Source organism: Artemia sp. Qi Xiang Cuo, chromosome 4 (assembly GCF_049724085.1).
Source record: "Artemia sp. Qi Xiang Cuo chromosome 4, ASM4972408v1, whole genome shotgun sequence".
NCBI classification, from domain to species: Eukaryota; Metazoa; Arthropoda; class Branchiopoda; order Anostraca; family Artemiidae; genus Artemia; species Artemia sp. Qi Xiang Cuo.
This window is the reverse complement of record NC_142797.1, coordinates 9,445,526-9,457,695: the sequence shown is the minus strand read 5'-3', so window position 1 is coordinate 9,457,695 and position 12,170 is coordinate 9,445,526. Positions and strand designations below refer to the sequence as shown.

The window sequence follows — 12,170 nt, the reverse complement described above, 5'->3', positions numbered from 1 at the left end:
TCGGCATAAATCAGGTAGCGATTCTGTAAAATTTACGAAGACCCCCCCCCCCTAATAAAATGAGCCTCAGGACGCCCCTGCTAGTAGGAATAATCCGCATGATGGCACTTAACTGGAGTTTCAAAAGTTTGGTGTGCATAAATGATTTAAAATTTATGGAATTGCTCTTAAACCACCTTCAAAGTTTTATAATCCAATTTTATAATGAAGCTCAAATCAAAGAGTAGGGGTAACGGTACTTGTCCATTATTCGGAACACACCCAAGAAGTGAAGTTAGGTATATTTTGAAATATAACAAAATATGATGAAAATATAATACTTTATTGACAAAATTATGGGCACTACATCAGAAAATTATGGAAAGCAGGCTACCCAGAATGCATTATATTCAATTAACAAAAATGCCAACTTTATATATTAAATATTGAATTTAAATATACTTACAACATAGTTTTCCCACTGAGCTTAATTGTCTCCGAATACAGATAGCTAAACCTGTTTTGTCAGATCTTGCAGATAAAATTCTTGAATGTGTTCTGAGTAATGGACAAGTACTGGGTTAACTTATAAGAGTGGGAACTGATACTAGTGTCGACAAATAAGACTACTAGTACCATCTAGCGTTTGGCAACACTCTTTTTTTCAGTGTAATGATAAGAATACTTAATTTAATTAGTGTAAATAGTAAAGTTAGGGTAGTAATAAGTATCAAAGTATCTTATCTGAGTTCGTGACAGAAAAAAGATTACAGAGCTTGAAAAAATACCAAGTGCTGCCACACGCTAGATGGCTTTGATAGTTTTTTTAACGACACTGGCGCCAGTTCTCACTCTTACAAGTAACCCATACTCTTTGGTTCAAATATTTTACTGATCGAAAATTCCAAAAAAATAGATGTCGTTTGGTTATATTGCAAAGTCTTATAAATCAATCTTAGCATTGTTCGTTTTACTTTATTAGTCAACTAATAAGTAGATTTTGTCGTTTTTTTGCAATTCTTAGTTAACTTTGAGCGATTTTTTTACGGACGGATCCTTAGTTAACTGAAAAGTTGACTATGAAACTAGGCCTACTATTAAGAATTTATCATTGTTAGATATCTACAATAATTTCTTAGACTGCTTTATCAAAATTAAAACCCGTTTTTCTTGCTTAATTTTTCGTAGATATCTACAAAGAATTTCTGGCTAGAAATTCGAACTCGACAGCTTACACTTGCCTCTATTATAAAAGTCTTTGGTCTTGCAAAATGTGATTATTCACTTAGGGATTTCCCAGATTGAATGATGCAGCTGTTTGTTAAAATCGTTCACTTAACGACTTTATTTCTAATTCTGGAGTTTATTTTCCTTCTTGTAAAAGGAAAAAAGAGGTATAAATTTTCAAAAAAAAGGTTGATTTCTAGTTAGCCAAGATTATTTCGGCCTATTTAATTACTTTGACTGTTTCAGCCCTCCCATTCCTAAACCTGATGGTTTGATCCTAATTTCCTGTGTGCCTGTGTTTCCTGTTATACCAACTTCGAATTTTACTTTATTTATTTATTGAAAAACCCGTCAAATAATACAAGAAGACGGAGCACTTCAAAGAAAAAAGAAAAAAAAATATAGAAGACACAAACTATAACAAACTGAACCAAGAAAACGTATAAGAAAACGTTTCACTGATTCACTGAATGAGCAGGTGGGACCATTCGTGTTGATAAAATTCCTCACATAAAATGTGAGGAAGAGCGATGGCGTTATACAAGCTTGCTAGAAGCAGCCGGTTGAATCGGAGTTTGCACGATAAAACTGAAGCGTAAGACGCTGAAATTCGTCGTTTAAGCTGTTCGAGGAGAAGTTTTCGGGTGTGCAGGATAGACGAACCTATAGGTAAACCTAGATACACGAGGTGATACATTGGCTGGACAGAGCTAAAACCAAGGGCAATGGTAGGAACACAAAAATTAGTTTTCCAATTGAATAGGACCATTTCCGATTTTGAGGAGTTGAACTGAAGTCCAACTTTAAGATATTCGGCTTCAAGGATTTCGAAGATATCAATTTCCCGCTAAAGGGTTCGGCTAAGATTCAGGATGTCGTCCGCGTAACATACCAAAGACAAGTTAGCAGATGACAGAATCAGTGAAGATGGACATTGATCTTGTGCATCAAGGACACAATTATTGAAAAGGTCGGAAGAGGTGACTGCTCCTTGACGCGGTCCTTTCTTGACTGGAACTAGTCAGGTGCACGGAACGGAGGTCAAACCCTTGTTAGGAGGTAGCTTCAGTCGGATCCGTAATCTAGATCACAGATTCCTGAGAGAACGAATGACAGCTAGATTCAACCCACGTTTACCGGCCTTCAAAGGCATCGCAGCACGGATTAGAGAGTCGAATCCACGTCTAATGTCGTGTCCTGCCAAAGAAAGGCTTTCTCCAGAAGATTTGGCATCTATCAAGACATTAGCAACGACTGTTAAGGCATCAGCACATCCAATTCCTCGCTTGAAGAATTTTGGCAGCACTAGAAAATGGTTGGTATTAGATATATTCTCCGAAACTTACACCATTAAATTAGGCAAGATAATTGCACCATTAGATTCATTACTTTTAGGCCTATCAATGCACCAAGCCTGAATTATGTTGTTGCTTAGCCTTTTCCTAAGAGAATGATCTAAACTTGCTTATAAAAGAATGAAATTTCATGTTTTTGTGCTTCTTCGACGTATTATTGAATCTAAAAAATATAAAGCAAAATTACAATTTTGTATATTCATAATGCTAAAATCCCAGTTATAAAATGATAGAAAAAATTTTCCCCAAACCTAATTTGCCGAAAAATTAACATACAAAAAAATTTACACAGGTAGCATAAACCTTGACTACTTGCTTTTGAACTGTCCCCACTCGTTTTTGAAACAAAACAGTTAAATCCCATTATGTTTTTTTTTCAGGAGGATAAGAAGTCTCTTTCCGGACCTGCGTCTCCTGGAAGTGAAGAATATCGCCATGTGATTGGAGAAATCGAGCACAAACGTGAAAAACGTCTTAGTGGCTTGAGTCTAAGCTCGTCCTCCAGTACAGAAAACCTGAACTTTGGTCAAAAACATACCTTGATCAGGAGTGACGGTAGACCATCCTCACCTGGAATAACAGAGCTCAACTCTGTTCTAAGAAATCTCCAAGAAAATAGAATACGGCACGTCAGTGGAAAGAGTACAAGCAGCGAGTCTTCAAGGACTGAAACGCGTCCTAATTATAGAACAGTTGTAAGATTTACTGACGAAGACACAGACGCTAAGGTTATTACAAGTAGTCCGTCTGCAGCTGGAGAGGTGCTAAGGCTTTCTTCACCAGAGCTTGTCACCGCTGCAGTAAAAAGTTTGGCAGATGTTAGTTACGATGATGACGCTCCAGCCGCTTGTAGTGAATGGAACGGCGAGGAAGTTACTTACTTTTAAATGTACCATATCGTGATTGAGCGCAAAAATACCCTTTGTAATAGTTTCAAGCATTAATTGAACCGTCCAGAGGCCGATATAAACCCGTCCATGAAGTAAATTGTCTTCTGAGAAAATTATTTAGTGTGTGTATGTTTTTAATTTTAATCCTCATTTATAGAGAATATCTTTGTATTAATTTAAGATTTATTTAAGCGCTTTGACAATAAAACCTAAAAGAGAGCACTTTGCCAGATTTGTCTCTGAAGCGCTCACCTGACTTTGCTAATGTTGAGCATGACAGTTCGGACTAAATCACATTAGCTCCTTTTTCCTGACCCTCATGAACAATTGAAATACCCTTAGAATTGATTTTCATACCTGAGGCAAATTATTGGAACGAAACTAACTATTCATTTAATAAAATTGAATAATTAAGTTTCAATTCCTAAACGTACCATTGATTACCTCATTGATTACCTCGTAACATTTACCTCAGCTGTGTGCAGAGGTGTCATATAGATATATGTATTTGTAGGAGAGGGTGAGCAACGAATTTTAGCTGTCAGTTTGATCATTTTTTACCCACTATGATCGTTATTTATCTAAAATCAGAAAGCTCCGAGTTGCAAATCACAGAACTCTGAAAAACTTGCCAGCTTTGCCTCTCACAGAAACTATCTGTCATGGCTTTACCCTAATTAGCCATGGCTTGGCTCTCAAGTCTTTCATCACTTCCACCAAGTTGACAAGATTCAAACTTCAACGGACTCCAGCCACTGGAGCAACGAATTTTAGCTGTCTGATCGTTTTTACCTATTGAGATCATTATTTGTCTAAAACCAGAGCGCTCAGAGTTACAAATAACAGAACTCTGAAAAACTTGCCAGCTTTGCCTCTCACAGAGACTATCTGTCATGGCTTTACCCTAATTAGCCATGGCTTGGCTCTCAAGTCTTTCATCACTTCCAGCAAGTTGTTCAGATTGAAACATCAATGGACTCCAGCCACTGAAGCAACGAGTTTTAGCTGTCTGATCATTTTTACCTACTGAGATCGTTATTTGTGTAAAACCAGAGCGCTCCGAGTTACAAATCACAGAACTCTGAAAAACTTGCCAGCTTTGCCTCTCACAGAGACTATCTTTCATGGCTTTACCCTAATTAGCCATGGCTTGGCTCTCAAGTCTTTCATCACTTCCAGCAAGTTGATCAGATTGAAACATCAACGGACTCCAGCCACTGGAGCAATGAATTTTAGCTGTCTGACCATTTTTACCTACTGAGATCGTTATTTGTCTAAAACCAGAGCGCTCCGAGTTACAAATCACAGAACTCTGAAAAAGTTACGCCAGCTTTGCCTCTCGCAGAGATTATCTATCATGGCTTTACCCTAATTAGCCATGGCTTGGCTCTCAAGTCTTTCATCACTTCCAGCAAGTTGATCAGATTGAAACATCAACGGGATCCAGCCACTGGAGCAACAAATTTTAGATGTCTGATCATTTTTACCTACTGAGATCGTTATTTGTCTAAAACCAGAGCGCTCCGAGTTACAAATCACAGAACTCTGAAAAATTGCCAGCTTTGCCTCTCACAGAGACTATCTGTCATGGCTTTACCCTAATTCGCCATGGCTTTGCTCTAACGTCTTTCATCACTTCCACCAAGTCGATAAGATTCAAACTTCAACGGACTCCAGCCACTGGAGCAACGAATTTTAGCTGTCTGATCGTTTTTACCTATTGAGATCATTATTTGTCTAAAACCAGAGCGCTCAGAGTTACAAATAACAGAACTCTGAAAAACTTGCCAGATTTGCCTCTCACAGAGTCTATCTGTCATGGCTTTACCCTAATTAGCCATGGCTTGGCTCTCAAGTCTTTCATCACTTCCAGCAAGTTGTTCATATTCAAACATCAATGGACTCCAGCCACTGGAGCAACGAATATTAGCTGTCTAACCATTTTTACCTACTGAGATCGTTATTTGTGTAAAACCAGAGCGCTCCGAGTTACAAATCACAGAACTCTGAAAAACTTGCCAGCTTTGCCTCTCACAGAGACTATCTGTCATGGCTTTACCCTAATTAGCCATGGCTTGGCTCTCAAGTCTTTCATCACTTCCAGCAAGTTGATCAGATTGAAACATCAACGGACTCCAGCCACTGGAGCAATGAATTTTAGCTGTCTGACCATTTTTACCTACTGAGATCGTTATTTGTCTAAAACCAGAGCGCTCCGAGTTACAAATCACAGAACTCTGAAAAACTTGCCAGCTTTGCCTCTCACAGAGACTATCTGTCATGGCTTTACCCTAATTAGCCATGGCTGTCAAGACTTTCATCGCTTCCAGCAAGTTGATCAGATTCAAACATCAATGGACTCCAGCCACTGGAGCAACGAATATTAGCTGTCTAATCATTTTTACCTACTGAGATCGTTATTTGTGTAAAACCAGAGCGCTCCGAGTTACAAATCACAGAACTCTGAAAAAGTTGCCAGCTTTGCCTCTCACAGAGATTATCTATCATGACTTTACCCTAATTAGCCATGGCTTGGATCTCAAGTCTTTCATCACTTCCACCAAGTTGATAAGATTCAAACTTCAACGGACTCCAGCCACTGAAGCAACGAGTTTTAGCTGTCTGTTTGATCATTTTACCTAGTGAGATCGTTATTTGTCTAAAATCGGAACACTCCGAGTTAGAAATCGATTGACTCAATTATTTTACTGACTAGCAGCACAGTTTCGTTTACTTCGTTCAGTAACTAAATTAATTTCGTTAATGAAGAAATCACCAACTCACCACTTTTAGTGATCTTGTGTCACATTGTCTATGCACTATCTAAAAAAGATTGTATTATTAAACTGTTTTATTTATTAAATACAATTTTTTAATTAAAACAGAAAATAAATTTGAAAATATTAAACTGATTTTGTTCTTTGTACTTTAGTTCTCTCCAGAGCCTTGGTGCAGCTACACCATTTTTGAGGTAAAAATAATAGCAGTTCTTGAGTTCATTTCTCTGATATTAATGGGTCTAAAATAAGAAGCCAGCGCTTGGACCAGTTTGTATGTTCGGTAACCGTATTTCCGAACTCCGGAAATAGAATGATGGGCACTAAAAGTTTTACTTTTAGCTGCTAGAGCAAGGGCTTTATTCTAACCCCAAGGCTGTAGCCAATACAGACATAAATTGCAGGCGCTGCTAAGCTATCGCAAGTTTTGATTTTTGGAAAATTGCAGGGGGATTCTAGGAGTACAATGTTTATTCTTAAGATGAACAGAACAACGATTTTAAATACCCGAGGAAGATATGACATCATGCAAAACCCAGACAGAAAAAAGCCTGCTGCAATTATTTTAGATGGGACTACGCTTCCACTGACTTACCCTTAATAAATAATGAGCAGTTCCATTACCGAAGTTTTTCCTCTCATGAATCCGGAAAATGTATTTTAACATGGAAATGGGCACTAAATGAGTGCCGATTTTCCATTGTCAAACAGTTCGTGGTAACGAACTGTAAGTAAGGAGCGACCCAGCTCAATAGTAACCGAAATTCTAAAAACGGAATTTTCATGCTAATAAATATATCAAAAGAATCGGCTTTTTATGCTAATTTCAAATACATAAATTTCATTGTTTAGTCTTACCCATCAAAAGTTACGAACCTGAGAAATTTTTCGTGATTTTCAAAAAGGGGGGACAAGCCCCTAAAAGTCAAGTTATCTCAATGAAAACCACACCATCAGATTCAGCGTATCAAAGAACCCTACTGTACAGGTTTCAAGCTCCTATCTTCAAAAATGTGGAATTTTGTATTTTTTTTGCCAGAAGAAAGAGCAAAGTGCGTTTTTTCCCCAGGGGTGATCGTATTGACCCAGCGGTCCTATAATATGGGGAGAGGGCAAATTCGAACTGAAATTAAAAGTTCTAGTGCCCCTTTTAAGTGACCAAAAAATTGGAGGGCAACTAGGCCCCCTCCCCGCCCCTTTTTCCTAAGCTTGTCCGATCAAAATTTTGATATAGCCATTTTGCTCATCATAGCTGAAAGGCCCAACAATCACACTTATAGCTATATCATGCTCCCCACAACCCCAGGGGAAAGGTCTATAGGTTATGAAATTTGCCGATTGTTTGCGCATAGTATTTGCTATTGAGATGTATGCATACATTTTCGACTGGAGGGGGGGAGGAATTTTCTGCTGTGGGTTTTTCCACGGGGGTATTTTTCACGAGGAGGGAAGTTTCCAGGGAGTGAACTTGTCAGGGGAAATTATACACCGGGGGAATTTGCCAGAATTCTTTTTGTATGTCTTGCTTTGTTTTGTGCGTCTCATTCTTATGCCCGGTGAGGCTAAGTGTATCTTCTCGAGATAAGTTTCTGCCGGGGATCGGATTACCTAGAAGAAATACCCGTGGAGAGGGAGTTTTTCCATGGAGGGGGGGGAGATTCCTGACATTATTAAAAAAAACGATCAGGAATGAAATAAAAAAAACAAGTTTTTTCAACTGAAAGTAAGAATCAACATTAAAACTTAAAACGAACAGAAATTATTACGTATATAAACCCCTTTGAGGAGGGGGTTGCCCCCTCCTCAACACCTCGATCATTACGCTAAAGTTTAAATTTTGTCCCAATTCTTTAATAATGACTCCTGAAGCACAAAGACCATTTAATTCGAACAATAAGATGCTTTTTTAGAAGCACTGAAAACTTTAGTGTAAAGAGTGAGGTGTTGAGGAGGAGGCAACCCCCTTTATAGACGTAATAATTTCTGTTCTTTTTAAGTTTTAATGTTGCTTCTTACTTTCAGTTGAAAAAAAATAGTTTTTTTTATTTAATCTTGTAATAAATCAAATGTCGAATCCTTGTATTTTTTAAGAGAGCTGTTCGGAAAGCACTGTCCGATTCGGAGTGAAGAAAACCCAAGCATTTTGAAAAAAGCATTTTCATTATTCATATCTGCGACAGTTTTAAGGCATATTCACAAATTCCGATGACTCCTACACCAGCTTATTGGGACTTTCTTTTTAAAATGTTGCCAATGGACAATCCAGCCATTTCTTATTTACAGGGAGACGGGTGACTTGGGTTGGTATATTTTTTTCCGTCTCAGTGTTTCTCACTAGGTAAAGATCCAAAAGTAAAGCGCAACCCCTCCTTGCACCCCAAAAGCTGATAGGATCTTACTTTTTTTTTGTTTGCTAGCATGTTCTTGGTTTTCTGAAAGAAATGGTTACTCCATTGCATAGATGCAAGGTATCCAGAGGGGTAGGTATTTTGATCCCCCTCCAAAATGTATTTTTCGACTCGTAAAAACGTATCAAAAATGAATATAAACGAATCTTCGATCCGTTTTTTAAAGTTTTTTTAGTAACAGACCCTCCACCCCACGATGAAACTGTTTTGTACCCCCCCCCCCTCTGAAAAAAAATTATGGATACCTCCCTACATAGATATGCCCTATTTATTTCCTTTGGTTATAAACGACAATACGAACGTCTGAATACCAAAAATGGAGGTATAGGCCTACTGTTGGATGGGAGAGCACTCACACTGAAGACATGGTAATATCCCTGCATACGTCTTACTTTCACACCAAAGCAATGGTCTTGAGATCTGAGGCGACAAAATCCTATCAGTATGGTATCGATTGACCATATTTTAATTCAGATAGCGATGACGAAATGAAGAGAATTTGTTTAAGCTACGGCATTAATGGCTTTTAATTATTCTAAGGAGAATTAGCTAGTTTACCTTTGTGACCAGTTTCTCAATTAGGACAGAAACTATATTGAGCTGCTGTCTAATAGTGTAGCTTTGAAATGTAGCCTATATGTATAAAATGAAATGGATAGACATGAATGTCCCCTCGTACCGGGGGGAAGTATACATTAAAATTGATTCCTTCGGTTGGTATTATTTTATTCCAGACGCCACTTACTTTCTGAAATCCATCACATTTGAGCCTTTCAAAAACATGTCTGACAATCTTTTGCATTTGCAGGGCAGGGTTTTAGTGTCAAAGTACTTACCAAGTCCGTTCTAAAATATTATTAATATTAAGGTGCTTAAGTAAATACAAAATATTATTGAAACTTCCCCCCCCCCCCTTGATGATTGACGTATTCAACGAAAAAGTAGCAATGAATTTTCTTTTTCAATTTCCTCCACTGTTTGTAGAGTTCGCCAAGTTGGCTTCTAAACCCATGAATATAATATTAACATAAGGCTTTATAAACTTTGAGCTATGGCCTCTAGCTTTTCAGTACTTAGTATTAATTGTGTTGTTTCTTATGTAGTATTTGACTTAATAAAATCATATACGTTCAAGGACCCAGCATTAGATTCTAGGGATAAAGTGGGGTATGTAAGATAAGGTTTTGTTTATTTGATGCTACTACTACTACTACTACTACTAACAAATCACAAAAGCACCAAGCCCCCTGAGGTCAACACAGCTACAAACGTTCCTCCTCCATCTCGATCTATTCAAAGCCTCCCTCTTTACACCCCTCCCAGGAGGGGTTTAAAGAGGGCTTTCCGTTTAGCCCTAGACTATTGGACGAAAAGGACAATCATATACAAAATAAACAGATGAAGACGGAATCAAAGCAGAAACGGACGCAAAGAGCAAGGCTAGAAGCAAATACTACCTGTTATTTAATACATTTCGTCATGCATTTAAAGGAAAAAAGAAAACAACTAGCAAGAAAAAGAGTAAAGGAGCCAACATAGAGAAGGAGAGGCACAAAGGAAGATACCCCAGAATTATAAAACCATAATGTAATCAAAGAACAAAAATATAGAATAAATTATACCTTCATCAAAGGCCAAGTGTATGTTCTGTTAATTATTTTTGGGGGGAGAGCGAAAAAGTTGAATAGAACTTTTGGGTTTTAGTTTCTAGTTTTTAGTGTCTAGTTTTGTTTCGTCGAGTCTAGTTTTAATTCTAGGTCTAGTTATTTCTAGTTTTGTTTTGCGGAGTCTTTTTTTTATTTCTAGTCCTAGTTATTTCCAGTTTTTTTTTGCCGAGTCTAGTTTGGATTTTAGTTATAGTTATTTCTAGTTTCGTTTTGCTGAGTCTAGTTTTATTTCTAGTTGTATTCTACAACTAGTTGTAGTCTAGTGTATTCTACACTTGTAATAGCGAATATAAAAAAGCGCATATCTTGCACTTTTAAATAAAATCTCGCTCAAGCCTTCCAGGAATATCGACCACGATTGGGACAATTTTAGCAAAAGGAGTTCTTAATTTAATTTTAATATCCGTAAGTGTAGAATAACGAGTAGCTGAAACAAAATAGCAAATATTAATACCAAGTCATCGCAGCAGGGTCGTTCAAAAGTGGGGTAACTAGGGCAAGCTGCCATGGGGATGCCCCAGATGAGGGGGGGGGCGCATCTGGGGCTTTTTTTAATTAAATTTGAGTCAGGAGGAGGGGCGCTGTGATTAATTTTGCCCTGGGCACCATCAACCCTCTGAACGGCCTGCACCTGCAGAAGGAACCACCATTAATATTGCTAGTTCTGGAATTTGCCTTGACACGATTTCGCTAAGCTGGCTTTAGAATTAGACAAAAACTTCTCGGGAAACCGAGCCAACTGAGGCCGACACAGCTGCGCACACCCCTCCTCTCCCCAATCTCTTCAAAGCTTCATACTATATACCCTCCCTTGAAGTTCCGATTTCCTCTAAATCATTGTTCTTTTCACAGCCCATTTGGAAGCGATCTGCTTTTCATTTGGCCTCAGAAGAATGGCCAAAAAGTACAATCTTCGGCCATCTATCTCCATTCCTTCTTAAAATTGATTCGTGCATATGATAGATGGTCTAATAATGCATACGTATCTAATTTTACATCTGATAATTCATTACGAAGCCACAAACTCAAATAAATACCCAAGCAAAAATGGCTAGGATGAATAGACGACAACTTTCGGAGTCACGGACAAACATCCAGTTTTTTTTTGTAAACCAGTGTATTTGCGACAATCAAATTGGTTTTATTAGTTTAAAACTACTTGTTTAGTTTACAGTAAAGCGCAAATGATATTCTAGCTTTTTAGGGTAATCGGAGGGCGGTGCATCAAACTTATTTGTTGCAACATTTCTCTGCTTAAAATATTTGTTGCAATTCATTAATTTTAGAAAGATGTTTCTAGACATCTAGAAAGACGTTTTAGTAAGATGTTATTTTCCTCACTGTTTTCTTCCTTTTAAATCTGTTCTATTGAAAAGTATAGAGAAACTATCCTTTTAAATGTATAAAATAAAATAAAACTTTTTCCAACTGAAAGTAAGGAGAAACACTAAAATTTAAAATGAACAGAAATTATTCCATTTACGAGGGGTGTTTCCCCTCAATCCCTCGATCTTCACACCGAAGTTTGTAGTACTTCAAGAAAGCTTCTTATTCCTACCAAACGGTCGTATGTTTCAGGAGTTTTTCTTAAAGGATTGGGCCAAAAAGTAAAACTTTGGAGTAAAGAGCGAGGGATTGAGGAGGAGAAGGACCCCTCATATTCGGAGTAATTTCTTCTTGTTTTAAGTTTTAATGTTGCTTCTTACTTTCAGTTGAGGAAACTTGTTTCATTTTCATTTAATTTATGGTCGTTTTTCAAATTTTGCCCCCCCCCCTGTCCATAAAAAATCCTCCCTAAAAAAAAATCTTCAATGGAAATTTTTCTCAAGTATCAAGTTCCCCCAACCCTGGAAAATCCCCCCCCCCC

General features: G+C 37.8%; 1 protein-coding gene across 2 annotated transcripts in view; it reads left to right on the top strand.

Moving 5' to 3' along the window:
* The window catches only part of LOC148952763 (uncharacterized), a 50,042-nt gene extending 46,371 nt beyond the window's left edge, over positions 1–3,671 (top strand). For both annotated transcript variants that reach the window (XM_089088072.1, XM_089088071.1), the window contains exon 4: positions 2,942–3,671. In XM_089088072.1, coding sequence (XP_088944198.1) covers positions 2,942–3,448 — 507 coding nt within the window. In that variant the 3' untranslated portion in view covers positions 3,449–3,671. The remainder of the gene's footprint in view (positions 1–2,941) is intronic.
* Positions 3,672–12,170: the final 8,499 nt, after the last annotated feature.